Source organism: Musca vetustissima, unplaced genomic scaffold (assembly GCF_032173495.1).
Source record: "Musca vetustissima isolate MV318-11 ecotype Yass unplaced genomic scaffold, APGP_CSIRO_Mvet_v1 utg86088, whole genome shotgun sequence".
Classification (NCBI taxonomy): Eukaryota; Metazoa; Arthropoda; class Insecta; order Diptera; family Muscidae; genus Musca; species Musca vetustissima.
Genome location: NW_026881184.1, coordinates 20436 through 42609, shown reverse-complemented (window position 1 = coordinate 42609; position 22174 = coordinate 20436). Strand labels below are relative to the sequence as shown.

The 22174-nt window shown below is 39.3% G+C and overlaps 1 protein-coding gene across 1 annotated transcript; it reads left to right on the top strand.

Moving 5' to 3' along the window:
* The first annotated feature begins 1419 nt into the window (after nt 1-1419).
* On the top strand, nt 1420-22162 carry LOC133327211 (dynein axonemal heavy chain 6). The gene is given in 33 exon segments (XM_061535773.1): nt 1420-2089; nt 2403-2510; nt 2579-2723; nt 2813-2996; nt 3059-3120; nt 4586-4690; nt 4752-4847; nt 4931-5061; nt 5113-5287; nt 5349-5748; nt 5886-6296; nt 7542-7929; nt 8000-8276; nt 8335-8955; nt 9673-10125; nt 10192-11015; nt 11069-11654; nt 11716-11868; nt 13204-13324; nt 13326-13441; nt 13498-14215; nt 14361-14537; nt 14600-15052; nt 15110-15459; nt 15524-15665; nt 15731-16072; nt 16303-16964; nt 17020-17200; nt 19212-19769; nt 19829-20022; nt 20077-21145; nt 21207-21677; nt 21806-22162. Coding segments are annotated over 33 exon segments (11700 nt in total).
* Nucleotides 22163-22174: the final 12 nt, after the last annotated feature.

The window sequence follows — 22174 nt, the reverse complement described above, 5'->3', positions numbered from 1 at the left end:
ATATATATTTTCGTCCGATTTAAGCTAAATGGTGCCCCAAAGGCCCTATATATCTTTCGATTTACACGAAATTTGGCACAGCGTACTGAATTAAATCTAGAATGATTTGTGCAAAGTTTCGTAAAAATCGTTTCAGATTTAGATATAGCTCCCACATATATTTTCGTCCGATTTAATGTAAATGGTGTACCAAAGTCCTTATATATCCTTCGATTTGCACGAAATTTGGTGTAGTGTATTGAATTAGGTCTAGAATTATGTGTGTTAAGTTTTCCTGGTGTTCCAAAGCCCTTGTATATCTATCGATTTGCACGAAATGTGGCCAGGGTACTGAATTAAACCTAGAATAATGTGTGTTAAGTTTCCTGAAAATCGGTTCAGATTTAGATATAGCTCCCATACAAATTTCCGTCCGATTATATGTAAATGGAGCACCAAAGGACCTATATATCTTTCGATTTGCACGAAATTTGGCACAGGATATCGAATTGTGTCTAGAATGATGTGTGATAATTTTCGTGAAAATCGCTTCAGATTTAGATATAGCTCCCATATATATTTTTGTCCGATTTAAGGTAAATGGTGCATCAAAGTCCCTATATATCTCACGATTTGCACGAAATTTGGCACAGCATATTGAATTGAGTCTACAATGATGTGTGCTAAGTTTCGTAAAAATCGATTCAGATTTAGATATAGCTCCCATATATATTTTCGTCCGATTTAATGTAAACGATGCACCAAAGACCCTATATATCTTTCGATTTGCACGAAATTTGGCACAGTGTACTGAATTAACTTTAGAATGATATGTGTTAAGTTCCATGAAAATCGGATATAGCTCCCATTTTTATTTTCGTCCGATTTTACATAAATGGTGCACCAAACTCCTATTGTTTGTCCGATTATTTGGCCATGTTTTTACATAGCTGCCCTCTTTTAGGTATATTTAGGGTTATAGCCGCATTATCTTCGGGTTCTCAGAGGTTGAAAAATTTCAGTTAAGAGGTATTTTCCCAACTGAAAATTTTCAATATTGGTCTATGATTGGACATAACGTGGAATACGATGAAAATTGGGATTTTCAACTAACCACTTCGAAAGTACCAGAGGGTACTGTGTACTGATTTCATATGCAATTTGTAATTTTTCAATAAAATTAACCGAATATTTTTTCTATAGGAAAGTAATTATTTTCTATGGAAATATAAATTTTTTTCTATAGAAAATTTTGGTTGCCTTACTTTAAAAATACACGATTGTTTTAAAAATCGGTTCTTGTTTTCTGGGTTGGCAACACAAAAAACCGTTGCTAGGTAAACTCATGTCAAGTTATTTGTCAACAATTTTTAAAACAATTTTCATATCGGAACGAAGAAACGAATTTGAAAAGCAAACAAATAAATAAAAATACGAAAAATGTCCTCCTACAAGTTCAGCAATGAAAAATTGAGTTCGAAAATCAAACAATTGGATATTATGAATCCAAGTGGTCGCTTGAAACCTAAACGACCCTCGGTATCATTTAAAAAAACCGAATCTAGTGCAGGACAAGAGAAAAAACCTAAACTGGAGGGCCAAAAGGACTCCCTTAACGATGGTGGCATTAAAACTGGAGCATCGCTTATACCCGATTTGAATATTCTGGTGGAACGTATGCGTTCGCAAAAGGATGATAGTTTCATTTATCTCACCTATATGCTTCCCCGGACAAGTGAATATTTTACACCATACAGTCTAAAGGAATATTCATGGGCCGAGTTGCCGAATAAGCAGTTGTATTTCACAATGAGTCGGCATGGTGTAACCTATTGGCATTTATCGGAGAATTTCTTCACGCCGCTGCTGCAGTGGCAGCAGGAGTTTCAACAATTTTTGAGTATCATAAAAATACGGACCTTTGCCGTCTTCCGCCTGTGGAAGGGCTTTAAGGTATGGGAGAAAACTGTGAAATGGAAGAAGCAATCGGAAGCTCGAATGCATTTGCAGGAACATTTATTCATAGCCATACCACATTTGGCCAGATCGATACTTCAGCTGCGAGCGGAGATTGTCCAATTGGAGAATAGTAATTTTGTGAATGTGACAGGTAAGCCTCGACTTATAATGGAACTCTGAAAAAATCCAGGTCCTTTATAGGCCCCAAAAAATATTAACAAATCCAGGTCCCATATAGGCCTTGACAAAATATTAAACAAATATCAGGTCTCATATAGACCTTGAAAAAATATCCGATTTAACCCAAACTCAGCACATCGTGGTGTTTTTATCAACTCTAAACTCGTATGGGGTATAAAAATCCAGGCCTGTGGCCCATGTAGGCCATATTCCGTATATAAAAATCCACACCTCAGATGGTCCTTGAAATAATACGGATTTTTATTTTTCTATTTCCTTTGCAGTCATTGAGGATTGGCATCCCTTCTATTTCCTGGAGATACAAATGAAAATCTATGAACGATTAAAACTCAAATTTCGAGATTTTCGGGAGCGGACCAGAAAGACCCTGTGTATGTTTTTTGCCCTGGAAAATATTGCAATTTTTATTTAGAATTTTAATTTTCTTATTAACCCCCAGATGAGGCCTGTCTTAATGCCATTATTGCCCATGGCTTTTTTCCCGATGATGAGATCAATCATTATCCTTCGATAAAGAAAATGCGCGATGCCATGAGTTTTATGGATCGAGCCAAGAAGAGGAATTTTTGTAAAATTCTGTCGAAGTAAGTTTGGGATTTTTTTAAATCGGACTTCTATGGACGTCCTTGAGGGGTACCAACATTTTTTTTTTCATTTTTTCCTCCTTCGATAGCTTCCTGAGCTACTGTGACCACATGATGTACCATATGCTGCACAAGGTGACCGTGAATAGTTTCCGGGATTTGGCGAATGCTTTGCGCATACATGACTCTTTAGGACCTTCAAAGGAGGCGCTGCAGGAAAACTTAACTTTACACGAACAATTGGAACCGGAAAGACCAGCCGATGCGCCACAGGTAAGAGTAGTTCCTTTCATTTCAATAAGTTATTCGAGTAAATTTTCTCTTCTCACTTCTAGAATCCGTTCTTTGTGACAAATTTACATCTACTGCCGGATCGCATTGAAATCGAACCATCCGAGTAAGTATGAGAGGGGATTTTTAAAAAAAAAAATATTTCAAAGGCCAGGTTGGATTTTTAAAGATTGATTTCTAGGACCAAGAAGACCTCTAGGCGTGAATTTTTCAAAGATTAATTTTTGAGACTTCCTCTAGACGTATATTTTTAAAGATTCTTTTTTTGAGGCTCCCTCTAGGCGTGGATTTTTCAAAGATTCATTTTTGAGACTTCCTCTAGGCGTGGATTTTTTAAGATTCATTTTTGAGGCTTCCTCTAGGCGTGGATTTTTTAAAGATTATTTTTTGAGGCTCCCTCTAGGCGTGGATTTTTTAAAAGTTAATTCTTGAGCTTTCATCTAGGCGTAGATTTTTTAAAAGTTAATTTTTGAGGCTCCCTCTAGACGTGGATTTTTTAAAAGTTAATTTTTGAGGCTCCATCTAGGCGTGGATTTTTTAAAGATTCATTTTTGAGGCTCCAGAATACCTCTAGGCTCCATCTAGGCGTGGATTTTTTAAAGATTCATTTTTGAGGCTCCAGAAGACCTCTAGGCGTGGATTTTTTAAAGATTCATTTTTGAGGCTCAAGAAGACCTCTAGGCGTGGATTTTTTGAAGATTCATTTTTGGAGGCTGCAGAGGACCTCAAGGCGTGGAGTTTTTAAATATTCATTTTTGAGGCTCCATCTAGGCGTGGTTTTTTTAAAGATTCATTTTTGAGGCTCCATCTAGGCGTGGTTTTTTTAAAGATTCATTTTTGAGGCTCCATCTAGGCGTGGTTTTTTTAAATATTCATTTTTGAGGCTCCATCTAGGCGTAGATTTTTAAAGGTTAATTTTTGAGGCTCCATTTAAAGGTTAATTTTTAAGGCTCCATCTAGGCGTATATTTTTTAAAGGTTAATTTTTGAGGCTCCATGTAGGCGTAGATTTTTTAAAGGTTAGTTTTTGAGGCTCCATCTAGGCGTGGATTTTATAATGCATATTTTTTGAGGCTCCATCTAGGCGTGGATTTTATAATGCATATTTTTTGAGGCTCCATCTAGGCGTGGGTTTTATAATGCATATTTTTGAGGCTCCATCTAGGTGTGGATTTCATATTCCATATTTTTTGAGGCTCCATCTAGGTGTGGATTTCATATTCCATATTTTTTGAGGCTCCATCTAGACGTGGATTTTATAATACATATTTTTTTAGGCTCCATCTAGACGTGGATTTTATAACACATATTTTTTGAGGCTCCATCTAGACGTGGATTTTAAAATGGATTTTTTTGAAGCTCCAGAAGACACCTAGGCATGGATATGATAATGCATATAATGTATAATGCATATTATTTTGATGCTCCAGGAGACCTCTATGCGTGAATTTTTTAAATGAATATCTTTTGAGGGTCACTTAGACCTCTATTCGTTAATTTTTTAATGAATATTTTCTGAGTCTCTGAAAGTCCTATTAAGTCCTGCATTTGTATTTTCCTTTATTCTTCCAGGGAAGTAATGAAACACATCTTCACCCGAATTTCCACCCTCATCTTGGAAACAGTCATGGAGATTCAGAACTTTACGGATGATACCACCTATAGACAATTTACCGAGTACGTACCTTTGAAGTTCGAAATTTAGAATTATTTAAAAAAATCTATTACTTTAATCCAGGCCCTCAATTATGGGACGCCAAGAAGAGAGGCTATCCGGTGTGGCGCCCGATTTGAATTTCCTGCTAAGAACCGATGAGGAATTTCAAATAAATCGGTAAGTGATTATATCTCAGGGATGTGCAGGGATATAGTTATCAGATTCTAGATCTCAGATTAATTCTGGACCTTTTCTTCTAGGAAAATAATTTACTCCTACATAAGGGAGGCCTATGAGAAAGCCGAAATATACACCTTGAGGTTTGAAACCATACGTAATAATTATGAAATTGATACCCAAACAGATCCGAATATTTTGAAAAGCGAAAGAGGTAGGTAAGAAGGGGACCTGGTACTGATAATCTATAAATATTTCTTTACAGATTTAGAAAAACTTCGAGCATATTGCGAACGTTATTGCAACAATGTCAAGGCATTGGATGGTATACTCTCCGTTGTTCATCTGGGGCTATTAAAATTAAGTCAAGGTAGTTTCAAGGACACGGTAACTCCGGTGTGCATAAAACTGCAAAATGTCTTGGCGAATTATTTACCCAAGTAAGTTAGGGGACCTTGGAAAATTCCACATATTTTTCCTAACAAAAGAATTCCCTTCCAGATTAGCCACCGAAGAGGTGGAGCGCATCAATGAGGCCACAAATGATTTATCGGGACGGATAACTGCCGAACCCATAACCACATTGGAAATTGTCTCACACATTCGCTTCTTAGATGTTGTCGATGAGGAAATGCAGAATCTCTTTCGTGATGTCGATTATGTCCATGATGTCTTTATGATCATTAAGGACTTCGCAATACCCATCGATGATGAACGTAAGGAGGACTATATGGATTGTGAAGATTTGGTAAATCGTACAAACGATAAGCTGAAAGAAATCCAAGCGAAGAGAGGGGAGTTTGTCAAACAGCTGGAGGAGAAAATGAACGAAGATATTCAGCTGATATTCGAAGAGACACATGAAATATATGTAGAACTGCAGGATCCATTTTTAATTGATGTGAGTACTCTGTTGGGTTGTTGAAAAAATATATCCTTTAAAAAATCCGCGCCTTATATAGGCCTTGAAAAAATAATTTGTAAAAATCTACGTCTTGAAAAAGATCTCGAAAAAAAATATTCCTGTTTTCTTTTTAGAAAAACTCCGACCGCTCCTTGGTAAAATCCCGACTCAAAGACCTGCTGGAGCGCCTCGAACGTCTACACGAACATGCTGCCGAATATATACGCTACCAGAAAGAATTCAAAATCGATATAACCATGTACACGGAAATGGATATGGCCTTTACAGAAGTACGACTACGACAAAATCTCCATAACTCTGTCGAAGAATGGGAAGAGGCCTATTATCGTTGGATCGTAAGGGAATTTAATCAACTTCAGGTTACGGAGCTAACCGATTTAACCATTAAAACTATAAAAAATTGTATGCAATATGAAAAGTATCTGCCGCCGAATAACATAGTTCCCGATCTGAAGTTGGCTGCGGAAAATTTTAAATTGAAACTTCCCGTTATTGGTTATCTGAGGAATCCGAATTTTAGAGCGGTATGTAGATAGAAGTTTTTGTGACATTTATATTGGTTTTCTAATTGGAAGATATCTACGTTTTCTTATAGAATTCTAATAAGAAGACCTCTTGGTGTTCTATTTGAAAGATTTTATGGTCATATAATTGGAAAACATGTGGGTTTTCTTATTGGAAGACATTTTATCCTTCTAATTGGAAGATCGTTTCGTTGTCTAATATCAGCATATCGTTTGCTATTCTAATAAGAAAAGCTATTGGTTCTCTTATAAGAAGTCCATTCTAATTAGAAGTCCTATATAGTCATATTGGTTGGAAGACCTATTGATCTGCTAATAGGAAAATCCTCCGGTATTATAATTGAAGACATGTAGATTGTCTTATTGGAAAATATTATTTCCTCTAATTGGAATACCGATTCGTCATTTTCTAGTTGGAAGACGTATTGATCTGCTAATAGGAAAAACCTCCGGTATTCTAATTGAAGACATGTAGATTGTCTTATTGGAAAATATTTTTTCCTCTCACTAACTAGTGGTCTCTAATAAGAATACCTTTTGTCATTCTAATAAGAAGTCCCATGAAGTCATGTTGGCCTTTTGACTGGAATACATTTTTCTAGTTGGAAGACCTATTGGCCTGCAAATAGGAAAAAACCTCCGGTATTCTAATTGGAAGAATCCTAATAAGAGAATCAATCGGTCTTCCAATTGGAAGTTTTTTTTGGCCTCCTAAGTGGACGATCTTATCTAATTGGAGGAACGTTCGCTCACCTAATAATAAGACCTCTTGATCTTCTAATAAGAAGATCTCTTGATCTTCTAATAAGAAGACCTCTTGCCATTCTAATAAGAATATCTCTAATAAAAAATTCTATTGGTAGATCTATAAGGAGACCTATTGGTCTTCTAATAAGAAAATCTACAACTATTATGAAGTCCTATTAGTCTTCAGGAACTTTCGGTCTTCCAATAAGAAATCAATTGACTTTCTAATAAGAAGACCATTTGACCTTCTAATAAGAAGATCTCTAATAAAAAGTTCTATTAGTCTACCAACAAAGAGGCCTATTGGTTTACTAATACGAAGACCTACTGGTCATCTAATAAGAAAATCTATTACTAACAAGTCCTATTGGTCTTCAGTTTAGAGTCTAATAAGAAGATCTCTTGGTCTTCTAATAAGAAGACATCTTGCCCTTCTAAAAAGAAAATCGACTGATATACTAATCACATCGAATATATATTAAAACTCCCTTCATTCAGCGTCACTGGAGTGAAATTGAAACAGTTTTGGGCCGGAAGTTCTTTCAAGAGGAGGGTATTCTACTCTCCACCTATGAGGAGGCGAATGCCTTTGCCGATGAAATTGCAAATTCGCTAATGGAAATCTCTTCACAAGCCACTGGAGAGGCTCAATTGGAAAATATGTTGAAATCCCTCGAAGCTGTATGGAAGGAGCAGGAACTTTCTGTGGTCTGCCATCATGATCAGAAGGATGTGTTCATATTGGCGGGAACCGAAGAGCTGCAAACTATTCTGGATGATTCCAATGTTAATATCAATACCATTGCAGCCTCGAAATATGTAACGCCCATTAAAAATAAGGTCGATGAATGGATTGGGGCCTTGGAACAGTTCGGAAAGACTTTAGGTGAGAGGTTATTTGTTCATGGCTCCCTTGTGCGGAATGTAGAATAAGTTTTTTTTTTTTTGGTTTACAGAGGTCTGGATGGACTGCCAAACATCCTGGATTTATTTGGAGGCCATCTTTGCCTCGCCCGATATTCAACGCCAGCTGCCTCAAGAGGCCAAAATGTTTTTTGCCGTCGATAAAAGTTTCAAGGAAATGGTACGCTCCGCGAAAAAAATATCCCTGGCTCTGCCGGTAATGTCATCCAAGGATAACTATGATGTGTTATTGGAAAATAATCGCAATTTGGATTTAATTACTCGAGGTCTGGAGGCCTATTTGGAGGTGAAGCGGGTGGTGTTTCCAAGGTAAGTTTCGAAGTTTGGAATAACCAAAATAATATTATAGTTATCTCCCTCTCCTCAGATTCTACTTCCTTTCCAATGATGAGCTATTGGAAATTCTGGCTCAAACACGCATTCCGCAAACCGTGCAACCCCATTTGCGAAAATGTTTCGATGCCATCCACCGGCTGGAATTCGGACAAAAAGATTGCGGAGATGGTAGCGGCCGTACAATACCCACCAATGATATCTTAGCCTTCATTTCACCAGAAGGTGAAAAACTACTCTTCCAAAAGGGCCTGAAAGCTCGAGGAGCTGTTGAGGAGTGGCTCAGCAAGGTAGAGGAGGGTATGTTTGCCTCTGTGAAGAGGGCAATGCGATTTGGTTATCAATGTTATCCGCATAAGCAGCGGGATGAATGGTTTCAAGATCATCCAAATCAGGTGGCCCTGACAGTGTCTCAGCAACAGTGGGCGGCGGATATCCATTACATTTTGGATAATCCGAAATGGTCGGAAGAGAAAATAATGCAGGAAATGAAACTCTTCGAGAAGAAATGTTTGAAAAATTTAGCAGCCTTGGCAGCTTTGACAAGACAGAATATTAGCAGTTTGGTTAGGAAGGTCCTGACCGCTTTGATAACCATTGATGTGCATGCCAAGGATTCGGTATCGCTGCTAATTGAGAAGCAGGTTGTGAAATCGTAAGTGAAATAAAAAAACAATTTAAAGGTGAATACTCGCGGACTTCCAATAAGAAGACCAATAGGTTTCCTAAGTAGAAGATTGTCCTCTAATAAGAAGATCTCTTGCATTTCTAATAAGAATACCTACTGGTCCTTAAATAAGAAACTCACTTGGACTTCTAATAAGAAAACTTCTTGGTATTTCAATAAAAATGAATTTCGAATTTCCAATAAGAAGACATCATCAAATTCTAATAAGAAGCCCAAATGGATTCTAATAAGAAAGCATATTGGTATCTTATTGGTCCTCTAATAAGAATACCTCTTGCACTACAAATAAGAAAACCTGTTAGTTTTCTAATAAGAATACCTACTGGCCCTCTAATGAGGAACTCAGTTGAACTTCTAACAAGAAAACCTCTTGGTATTTCAATAAAAATAAATTCCGAACTTCCATTAAGAAGACATCTTTAAATTCTAACAAGAAGTCCTATTGGATTCTAATAAGAAGACCAATTGGATTTCCAATATTAATTCCTATTGGTACTCTCGTAGGCGTGGTTTTTTAAAAAATAATTTTTTCAAGGCCCATATGCGGCATAGAAGCGGTGTTTTTAAAGATTATTTTGTTCAAGGTCTATATAAGGCAAAGAAGCGGAGTTTTTAAAGATTATTTTTTCCAAACCCTATATGAGCATGGACTATTAACAAAAATCCTGTTTTTTATCCTTCCAGCTCCGATTTTGATTGGCTGAAAATGTTACGCTTCTATTGGTCCATAGAAACGGAAACGATTTACTCCCGCATGGCATCGGCCAATATCCCCTATTATTATGAATATTTGGGAGCTGGAGGTGTATTGGTTCTCACGCCCCTTACCGACCGATGTTATTTATGTTTAATGGGTGCCATACAAATGGATTTGGGTGGCGCACCGGCCGGTCCAGCGGGTACAGGAAAAACGGAAACCACCAAAGATTTGGCCAAGTCCGTGGCAAAACAATGTGTCGTCTTCAATTGTTCCGATGGTTTGGATTATAAAATGATGGGTCGATTTTTCTCCGGTCTCGCTCAATGTGGGGCTTGGTGTTGTTTCGACGAATTCAATCGCATCGATATTGAGGTCCTCTCGGTTATTGCTCAGCAATTGATTACCATCAGGAATGCCAAGGTGGTAAATGCTAAGCGGTATGTAGAACGGAAGCTGAGGAGAGGGTAGGTGATCAAAAATAATATTTTTCCTTCTTCATCCAGTTTCATCTTCGAGGGCCGTGAAATCAAGCTGAGTAAATCCTGTGCCGTCTTCATAACCATGAACCCCGGTTATGCTGGCCGTACTGAACTCCCTGACAATTTGAAGGCCTTGTTCCGCCCCATTTCCATGATGGTCCCCGATTATGCCCTTATTGCCGAGGTCATATTATATTCCGAGGGTTTTGAGGACCCCAAAAGTCTGGCACATAAAATGGTACAAATGTATAAACTCTGTTCCGAACAGCTGAGTCAACAAAATCACTATGACTTTGGTATGAGGGCGGTGAAATCGGTGCTGGTAATGGCTGGCTCGCTGAAACGTGCAGCACCTGATCAAAGGGAGGATATAACCCTAATTGCCGCCCTGAGAGATTCAAATATTCCCAAATTTTTGGCCGATGATGCGATATTGTTTTTAGGTATCCTCAGTGATTTGTTTCCGGGAGTGGAATTGCCGGATTCCTCACATCCTGAGCTGGAGGAAAGTTTGGTTTTCTGTCTAAGGGAGAAGAATCTGCAGCCCGTTCAGGCCACCCTGAGGAAATGTATACAACTCTACGAGACCATGTGTGTTCGTTGGGGTGTAATGTTGGTGGGCCCCACGGGTGGTGGTAAATCAACGGTTCTACATGCCTTGGAGGAGGCATTGGGCCATTTGTTTGAATCTGGGGTAGAGGGTCCAAACTTCCGACCCGTTACGATTCAGTGCATGAATCCCAAGGCTGTGTCCATGAATGAGCTGTATGGCTATGTGGATCTTAAAACTCTGGAATGGCAAGATGGCCTGCTGGGCTTAGCTGTGCGCACGGCCGTCAATGTGGAGGGTAAGGTGTTAGAATTTATTTCGAAATAAAATTAATTAAAAAATCCTCCCCAGAGGAAATTCACCAATGGATTGTCAATGACGGTCCCGTCGATGCCGTCTGGATTGAAAATCTCAATACCGTGCTGGATGACAATAAAATGTTATGCCTGGCCAATTCGGAACGTATCAAACTTACCGCTTGGGTGCATATGGTTTTCGAGGTACAAGACCTGGTTCAGGCCTCACCAGCCACCGTGTCACGCTGTGGTATGGTCTATGTTGATCCGGAAGATATGGGATGGCAACCCCTACTCGATTCCTGGAAATCGGGAGATATACAAAAAAGGATACACTCCCAGGCATTTGAATATCTCTATGAATTATTTACAACTCACTTCGCTTCGCTCTTGGAATTGTCCAAAAAACATGGATCATTTGTGATTCATCAAGTGACCAGTTCCAAGGTTCGGCTATGTTTGGAACTGCTGTCTTCGCTCATTGAAATGATTCAATGGCGTGAGCTGAAGGAAGAGGAGTATCAATCGCTATTGCGGAAAATGTTCGTATGGTGTGTTCTATGGTCCCAGGGTTCCAATTTCAGGGATAATGAGAAAATTCTGTTTGAGAAATTGATAAGGGATGCAATGGGGTCCATGGAGTAAGTTTGCATCAAAAAAATCGGTTCCTTAATATTATTTAAAATACTTTTCTCTCCTAAGCTTACCGCAGGACACCTCCCTCTGGGACTATCGCATCAATATGGCCACTCGCAGTTGGGAACCCTGGTCCAGTATTATTGATGAATTTATTTTCAATCCGGAGGATAAATATTTCGATATGCAGGTTCCGACGGTGGATACCACTAAATATGGGTAAGATAAAAAATCCCCCTCATATAGGCCTTGTAAAAATACAGGCCTCATATAGGCCTTGAAAAAATATTCTTTAAAAAATCCACGCCTAAGCCTCATATAGGCCTTGAAAAAATATTCTTTAAAAAATCCACGCCTAAGCCTCATATAGGCCTTGAAAAAATATTCTTTAAAAAATCCACGCCTAAGCCTCATATAGGCCTTGAAAAAATATTCTTTAAAAAATCCACGCCTAAGCCTCATATAGGCCTTGAAAAAATATTCTTTAAAAAATCCACGCCTAAGCCTCATATAGGCCTTGAAAAAATATTCTTTAAAAAATCCACGCCTAAGCCTCATATAGGCCTTGAAAAAATATTCTTTAAAAAATCCACGCCTAAGCCTCATATAGGCCTTGAAAAAATATTCTTTAAAAAATCCACGCCTAAGCCTCATATAGGCCTTGAAAAAATATTCTTTAAAAAATCCACGCCTAAGCCTCATATAGGCCTTGAAAAAATATTCTTTAAAAAATCCACGCCTAAGCCTCATATAGGCCTTGAAAAAATATTCTTTAAAAAATCCACGCCTAAGCCTCATATAGGCCTTGAAAAAATATTCTTTAAAAAATCCACGCCTAAGCCTCATATAGGCCTTGAAAAAATATTCTTTAAAAAATCCACGCCTAAGCCTCATATAGGCCTTGAAAAAATATTCTTTAAAAAATCCACGCCTAAGCCTCATATAGGCCTTGAAAAAATATTCTTTAAAAAATCCACGCCTAAGCCTCATATAGGCCTTGAAAAAATATTCTTTAAAAAATCCACGCCTAAGCCTCATATAGGCCTTGAAAAAATATTCTTTAAAAAATCCACGCCTAAGCCTCATATAGGCCTTGAAAAAATATTCTTTAAAAAATCCACGCCTAAGCCTCATATAGGCCTTGAAAAAATATTCTTTAAAAAATCCACGCCTAAGCCTCATATAGGCCTTGAAAAAATATTCTTTAAAAAATCCACGCCTAAGCCTCATATAGGCCTTGAAAAAATATTCTTTAAAAAATCCACGCCTAAGCCTCATATAGGCCTTGAAAAAATATTCTTTAAAAAATCCACGCCTAAGCCTCATATAGGCCTTGAAAAAATATTCTTTAAAAAATCCACGCCTAAGCCTCATATAGGCCTTGAAAAAATATTCTTTAAAAAATCCACGCCTAAGCCTCATATAGGCCTTGAAAAAATATTCTTTAAAAAATCCACGCCTAAGCCTCATATAGGATACCTATGGTAGTCAACCGGCCATAGAGTTACTGAGGTATGTGAACTACTACATATAAGAGAGGAATGGGCCTTGAAGATCGTTAGAAACTTTTTTTGTTGTTTCCAGACAATTCCTGGACTTCCAAGGTTTCTATGATCGCGAGAAACTCTTCTGGAAGGAAATTGTTGATGTGGTACTAGGCTGTGCCTGTGCTCCACCCGGGTGGTGGCCGAAATCCTTTGACTCCTCGATTTGTAAGACATTTTGCCCTGTTTGCCCTGCCCAAGCCGAATGATGAGACCTTGACAACCATTTTCAATGGAATCCTAACAGGGTGAGTACTTCTTCGGGTGATGGAAGTGTTCGATATTGAATTTTGGGTTCTTGCAGATTTCTCAGCAGCTTCTCCTCAACCATAAGACCCCTGTCCGAACCCATCGTCAATGCCTGCGTTGATGTCTATATGCGCATTGCCCAAGAAATGTTGCCCACCCCTGACAAGTCACATTACATTTTCAATTTACGAGATCTCTCCAAATGCATTCAGGGTATACTCCAGGCCAGTAATCTCCACTATAATCAGGAAATGCAAATTTTAAGGTTATTCTATCACGAGACAACTCGGGTCTTTCATGATCGCCTAATCAACGATGATGATCGGAAACTCTTCAAAAAAATCATGCATGAAGTTTGCGAGAAACATTTCCACAAAGAAGTCTATCGTGAGACGGAACCTCCAATATTGTTTGGGGATTTTATGGTCTTTGGTAAGGCACGATCGGAACGTATCTACGAAGAGATTAAAGATCATACGAAGTTGGAAAGTATCCTGATGGATTATGTGGAGGATTATAATACGATGACAGGGAAGCGGATGCATTTGATACTCTTTCAGGATGCTTTGGAACATACGGTGCGGTTGGCACGTCTACTGCGTAGTGATCGTGGAAATGGTCTACTGGTGGGTGTGGCCGGAATGGGAAAGCAGTCGTTGACCAAATTGGCAGCCCATGTCAATGAATATAAGTGCATGCAAATTGAGCTGAAGCGGAACTATGATATCAATGGATTCCATGAGGATCTGAAGATTATTTATCGGCAAGCGGGGGTGAGTTTCGGGAATGTTTTTCGAGGCCTATATGAGGCTTGGATCGTAGATTTTAAAAGTAAATTTTTTCAAGGCCTATGTGATGGGTGGATTTTTAAAGTACATATAGCAGACCTCTTCAATGCCTTCTTCACCCCTTTTTCAGATTGACAATCAACCCGTTGTGTTCCTGATGATTGACACCCAAATTGTGGAGGAAGAATTCCTGGAGGACATCAATAATATTTTGAATTCGGGAGAGGTGCCCAATCTCTTTGAGGGCGATGATTATGAGAAGATTATCCTGGATGCCCGAGATCAATGTAATGCTGTCAATAAAGAGGTAACTTCTTGGGAATTCTGAAAGGAACTTCTACTAGCCCTAACTATACCTTTTTCTCACAGGGTTGCTCGCGTGATACAATTTACAAATTCTTCATAAATCGTGTGCGCAACAATCTCCATGTGGTCCTGTCTATGTCCCCAGTGGGAGATGCATTCCGAAGACGCTGTCGCATGTTTCCTTCGTTGGTGAATTGCACCACAATTGATTGGTTTTCAAATTGGCCGACCGAGGCTCTATATTCCGTGGCCTTGGGCCTATTGGCGAAAAATACCAAAACCCCGGAGGAGTGTCAGGCATTGGCCACCACGACGGTATTTATGCATAAAACTGTGGAGGAGGCCTCTCAGAGATTTTACAAAGAAATGAAACGGCATTATTATACCACGCCAAGCAGCTATTTGGAACTGCTGAAACTCTATCAAAGTCTGCTGAAGGATAAGACCCAGGATCTGATGAATAAGAGGAAGCGCATTGCAAATGGCCTGAATAAAATTTTGGAAACCAATGAAATTGTAAGTAGAGATCCTCGAAGGAGATTTTATCATTAAGGAGCCTCCCCATTTTTATAGATCGCTGTCATGCAAAAAGAACTGGAGGTCATGGTCCCTCAGCTGGATGAAAAATCGGCGAATATGAAAACCCTCCTCGAACGTTTAGCCATCGATACCAAGCAAGCGGATATGGTCAAGGAAAGTGTGGTGAGGGATGAGGCCAGTGCCAAAGAAAAAGCAGCCGTTTGTCAGGCCATGTCCGATGATGCCAATAAAGATTTAGAAATTGCCATGCCAGCTCTCAAGGAATCTGAAGAGGCCTTGAAAGGTCTTACCAAAGCTGATATCAATGAACTGAAATCATTTACCACACCACCGGCCTTGGTGCAGTTTGTTATGGAGGCTGTGTGCATACTGTTGGGCGCCAAGTAAGATGTCTTTTCAGAAACCACAATGATTATGTTCCGAATATAATTTTCTATCTTTCGCCAGACCCACCTGGGCCTCTGCCAAGACAATTATGGCTGATGTGAATTTCATAAAACGCCTTTTCGAATTCGACAAGGAACACATTAAGGAGGATACCCTGAAGAAGGTCAAAAAATATATTGATCACAAGGATTTTGTGCCGGCCGTAAGTCTTTCGCAGAAACGGTTACACGAACTGCGTAAATTTGTATTTTTTATTCTTCCCCACAGAAATTCGAAAAAGTCTCCAAGGTTGCCAAGTCCGTCAGCCTTTGGGTAATTGCCATGGATAAATTTGCCAAAGTCTATAAAGTTGTGGAACCGAAAATACGACGCAAGGAGCAGGCGGAAAGTGAGCTGAAAGAGGTTATGGCCGAGCTGAGAGCCAAGCAGCAGGAATTGGCTGCAGTAGAGGCAAAAATTCAAGCCCTGCGAGATAATATCGATCAGAAAAGTCGTGAGTTCCAGGTTATACAGGATGCGGTGGATTTGACCTATGGCCGGTTGAATCGTGCTGGGAGACTGACATCGGCTTTATCGGATGAAGAAGTTCGTTGGAAGGAAACAGTGGAGGTAAGAAGAGCCTACACAAAACTCTTGAGTCTGAAGGGTCCACACAAAATTTTGTAGGGTCCTAAGGGTCCTTCAAGAATTTTTTCAAGGACCTGAATATTTTTAAAAAATATTTTTTTAGGGACCTGTCATAGGCGTGTATTTAAAAAAAAAATATTTTTTCAAGAACCTGTCATAGGCATGGATTTTTTTTTTAATTTTTTTTTTTTGCTATTTATTTTTTATCCCAGATTCTCACCCAAGAACTGGCTTATGTACCCGGCGACGTTCTCGTTTCCGCCGCTTGTGTTGCCTATTTAGGTGCCTTCTCGACAGAATATCGCAATGAACTCTGCTCGCTTTGGGTTGCGAAATGCCGCGAACAGCAAATACCCTCCAGTGCTGAATTTCATCTGCTCAAAGTTCTTGGAGATCCCTACGAAATACGCCAATGGACCATGGATGGCCTGCCAAAAGATGATATATCCATTGAGAATGGATTATATGCTACAAGAGCTTTGCGCTGGCCTCTTATGATAGATCCGCAGGAGCAGGCAAATCGTTGGATACGCAACATGGAAAAATCCAATAATTTGCATATTCTTAAAATGAACGATGGCAATCTTTTGCGGATTATGGAAAATTGTATACGACAGGGTTATCCAATTCTATTGGAGGATATTAGCGAAACTATAGATCCCTCTATACGACCAGTGTTGCAGCGAGAAACATATGTTTTTGAGGGTAGGACCTATTTGAAATTGGGAGATGTCATCATCGATTATGATGAACGTTTTCGGCTATATATGACCACGAAATTGGCGAATCCTCATTATTTGCCGGAGATTTGTATTAATGTAACGTTGGTGAATTTTTTGGTAACCGAAACGGGGTTGGAAGATCAGCTATTGGCGTGAGTTGTAGAATTTTTTTTAAGGGAAATATTTCTTTATTTATTTGTCTTCCAGAGATATTGTGGCCATAGAGCTCCCAGCTTTGGAAATCCAACGCAATGATCTGATTGTGAAAATCAATGCCGATAAGCAACAACTCTTGGCCTTGGAAGATAAAGTTTTGAAGCTGTTGTTCCATTCGAAGGGTAATATTTTAGATGATGAAGAACTCGTGGAGACTCTAAATGATGCAAAGGTAAGATGAGAAAAATTTTCACCAGAGAATCTACTTTTTTAGGTAATACAATTTTACCATGAGGATCGCCCATAATTTTTGTAGCACCATTTGTTTACATCATTTCCCATACTTCAATTCAAGGTTTCTATAGATCTAAGATATATTACGTTGTGAACTAACTGATGATTGACTCATTCAGGACCTCTTTCAACTCTTCGGTTAGGTTAGAATGTTATGTCCTCGGACGTTAAACTTCTCTCCAATATGGCTCCATAGATCTAAGATATATTACGTGGTGAACTAACTGGTGATCGACTCATTCAGAACCTCTTTCAACTCTGCGGAAATTCCAACCAAACCCCTAATGGCTTTGGAGAGATTAACCAGTAGAGATGGATCAAACGATTTTTTCAACCATTACTGTGGTTGGGGATGAAAGTTGGTCATCATCATTTAAAAAAATCTGTAAGAACATTTTGAGGTTAGTTTTGAATTTTCAGTTAGGTTCGAATATTTACCATTAGCAACGATCCATGCATGTCTTCTTTGTTAATTTTGGGTTTGAGGGTCTTTTGCATCTTCTTTATAATCTCTAAACATAACTCATTTTCTTGGGCTTGACCCTCCTCGGCTACTGAACGTGGCTGGCCCTCCAATAGGGTATTGATAAAGAAATTTGTCTTCTTCGTTTGAAATATCATGCCGGATATCTCCGGATCTTCTTACTTACTTACTTACTTAGCTGGCTTATGACTACTTGATCTTTCCATCGGATTCGTGGTATTCCCTTTCAGCGTGAACCATAATTTGGGTCGCTTTTATATGCTCCGGATCTTCTAGAGTTGGGAAATTCGCAACACGTCTAAGATTTCTTCCCTTAGCAAGGACTTCAGTAAAATGGCGCCCAACAGTTATTCTTAAGAATACCCAATATTTTAATATCGGAAATCAGATAGGTTGATATTAGAATAATAGTTAGGGGGAGCATTGGGTCGACCTTTCTTCGAAGGCGAAGGAAAGAAAGTGGCTTACCTTAAAAATAGGCCTTTAAAAAATAATACAAAATAGGCATTTTCATCCATGCCGAATATCTCCGGATCTTCTAGAGTTGGAAAATTCGAAAATGGTCTTGAGTACATGCATGGATCACCGAACTGAAATTTCTCTCCTTAGCAGAAACTTGAGAAAAATGGCGCCCAACATTTATTTTTAAGAATATTACAATATTTTAATATCGGAAATCAAACCGAACTTCCCTTCCAATAGGGCATTTGAAATACCAAATTGGCGTTTTCATTCAGCCGAATATCTCCGGATCGTCTACTCGTACAGTAGAGAAATTTGCAACATGGTCCGTATTGCCCTGCAATTGTACATGCATGTCTCATCGGCCTGAGATTTCTCTTCTTAGACGAAACGTCAGTAAAATGGCGCCCAACAGTTATTCTTAAGAATATCACAATATTTTAATATCGGAAATCAGATAGGTTGAGATTAGAATAATAGCTAGGGGAAGCATTCCTTCCTTTCATAGGGTATTGATAAAGAAATTTGTCTCCTTACTTTGAAATATCAAATTGGCATTTTCATTCATGGCGCCCAACAGATATTCCAGTTGAAAGGTCTATATGGCGATCTGCCAGAATCCTCAGAGGCTGGTGTAAATGTCCATGGCATATTTGTAGAAGCAGCCCAATGGAATCGTCAAACTCTATTCGCGAATGCCAACGATACGTTTTATACCCTGCCTACAACTGTATCGCGGTCAACGTTGCGAAGCACCTCTATATAAAACTCAGGCTCGATCTGGTATTCTATCGACAACCGGCCATTCTATGAATTTTATACTTTCAGATTTTACGAGGCACAGCCTTGGTGTCAGGGGTGGCGCCCAACAGTTATTCCTAAGAATACCAAAATATTTTAATTTTGAAAATCACATAGATTGAGATTAAAATTATAGCTAGAGGACCGACTGATCTTTCTTTGTTGGGACCTCATTAACATTCCGACCTTATTTCATTTTCAGGAAACTTCTTTAATTATTGCGACACGCTTGGTGGATACCGAAGAAACGGAAAAAGTGATAACCGCCACTCGAGAAAAATATCGAAGCCTAGCGTCTCGAGGTGCCATTCTCTATTTTGTAATAGCCAGTTTGGCCGATATCGATCCCATGTATCAATATAGCTTGAAATATTTCTCACAAGTTTTTTGTTCTGTCATACGTCTCGAGCATCCGAAAATGAATACGGAAGATCGTATTGCCCAGCTGAAATTGGATGAATTGCGGGCCCTTTACGACAATGTTTCGAGAGGTCTATTTGAAAATCATAAACTCATTTATAGTTTTCTTCTGTCACAGTCCATTGAGAGGCAGGAGGGGCGGGTCAGTCAACAGGAATTTAATTTTCTGACACGTGGAGTGGTGGGAGCCGCAGGAGAGAAATCGAAACCGGAGAATTTGAAATTAAGTCCATTTGAATGGGAGGCCTGTTTGTTTTTGGAGCAGAATTTCAGGGCCTTTGAGGGTTTTACGGAGAAACTGGCAGAGCCGTTCTTTTTGCAAATCGATGATAATCGGGAGGTAAGTTTTTGAATATTTTGTTTGTTATTCAGGATTATATATTTTTCTTTTCTTCCCAGGTCTTCAATTTCTCTGCATCCAAAGCTCCGCTGAGCAATCATTGGAATCTGCGCCTAACCGATTTCCAAAAACTAATGTTCATTAGGGTGTTCCGTAAGGAAAGATTCCTCCTGAATGTTGTGGTGTATTTAAGGGTAACTATTGGGCGCCATTTTACTGAGGTCTCCGCTGAGGGTAGTCAATTGAAAGTGGTGTAAGTCGAAATTTGTCAGACCTTGAAAAACATTTTGATTTGTTTCCCTTTCAGCTTCCAAGACACCTCCAATGTCACACCCTTGGTTTTTGTGCTCTCCAGTGGTTCCGATCCCATGGCCAATTTCCTTAGATTTGCCGAAGAAATGAAATATATGGACAAATTCTATTCCATATCACTGGGTCAGGGCCAAGGTCCAATTGCCGAAAGTTTAATCGAAAAGAGTTTACGTCTGGGTCACTGGGTATTCCTGCAAAATTGCCACCTGGCTACCTCATGGATGGGTCAAATGGAGACCATAGTGCGCAACATAACTTTGGGTGAAATTGTGGCTCATCCTGATTTTCGGCTATTTTTATCCTCCATGCCGCAGAAATCCTTCCCTATTAGTGTTCTACAAAATTCCGTTAAAGTTACCAATGAACCTCCCAAGGGTATCAAGGCCAATGTTTTGGGTGCCTTGGCCGATATAAATCCTTATTTCTTTGAGCATCATATCCTCCGTGGGAAATGGCGGGCAATTGTTTTTGGTTTGTGTGTGTTCCATGCCGTGCTATTAGAGCGCCGCAAATTCGGTCCCCTGGGTTGGAACATAACCTATGAATTTAATGAAAGTGATCGGGAATGTGGCCTGAAGACCCTCGATTTCTTTATTAGCCGTGAAGTGAAAGAGAAAATACCCTGGGAAGCCATCTATTATATTAATGGGGAAATAACCTGGGGTGGCCGAGTCACCGATTCATGGGATCAACGATGCCTGAGGACAATTTTGAAAATATTTACATTCGAAAAAATCCTACAAGAAGACTATAAATATTGTCGTGGCGATCCTTACTATCGTGATCCAAGAAAGGCGACCATACAGGAATATAAGGACTATGTGGCGAATTTCCCAACCCTAGAAGATCCGGAAATATTCGGCATGAATGAAAATGCCAATTTGGTGTTTCAAACCAAAGAGACAAATTTCTTTATCAATACCCTATTGGAGGGCCAGCCACGTTCAGCAGCCGAGGAGGGTCAGGCCCTGGAAAATGATTTATGTTTGGAGATTATAAAGAAGATACAAGAGACCCTCAAACCCAAAATTAACAAGGAATCGATGCATGAGTCTTTGTTAACGGTAAATATTGAAACCTAACCTAATTTGAAAATTCAAACCTAACCTCAAAATTTTCTTACAGATTGATTCGAAGGGGCAATTGCCTTCGCTCACCACTGTATTGGTTCAAGAAATCGATCGTTATAACATCTCCCTGCGTTTAGTCCATGACAGTTTGGTGAATCTCTCCAAAGCCATTAAGGGTCTGATTGTAATGTCCGAAGAGCTGGAAGAAGTCTTTAAATCTCTGCTAGCCAATGCGGTACCCAAATTATGGGAAAAGAAAAGTTTCCTTTCGATAAAACCCCTACCCAGTTATATTGCCGATTTTCAGAGACGCATCGATTTCATACAAACATGGGCCAATGTTGGAAATCCAAAGTCGTTTTGGATAAGTGGCTTCTATTTTCCACAATCATTCCTCACCGGGGTACTGCAGACACATGCTCGCAAGCGAATACTACCCATAGATGCTTTGAAAATTGATTTTAAGGTCTTTGATAGGGTGCTGGTGCAACAGGATTTCTTTGAGCGGAGGGCAAATGGAATGGAGGTAGGATTTTCCTTCCGATTTATTATTTCTATGCGAAAAAAAAATTGTCTGCGAATTTTTTTCTATCCAAAAAAATTGTTTCCGAATTATTCAGATTATTCCCTTTTTTAATTATCCATCTTTTCCAGGTGGAAGACCTATATGGCGATCTGCCAGAATCCTCAGAGGCAGGTGTCAATGTCCATGGCATATTTGTGGAAGCAGCTCAATGGAATCGGCAAAAGGGCGGCTTATGTGATGCCAATATTGGTGAACTCTATTCGCGAATGCCAACAATACGTTTTATACCCTGCCTACAACTGGATCGCGGTCAACGTTACGAAGCTCCTCTATATAAAACCCAAGCTCGATCGGGAGTTTTATCCACAACCGGACATTCTACGAATTTTATACTTTCCATACTTTTGGAAAGTGCGCTGCCAGCAGATTTTTGGATTTTACGAGGCACAGCCTTGGTATCAGGGGTGGCGGATAATATTTCATAAATATTTAAATTT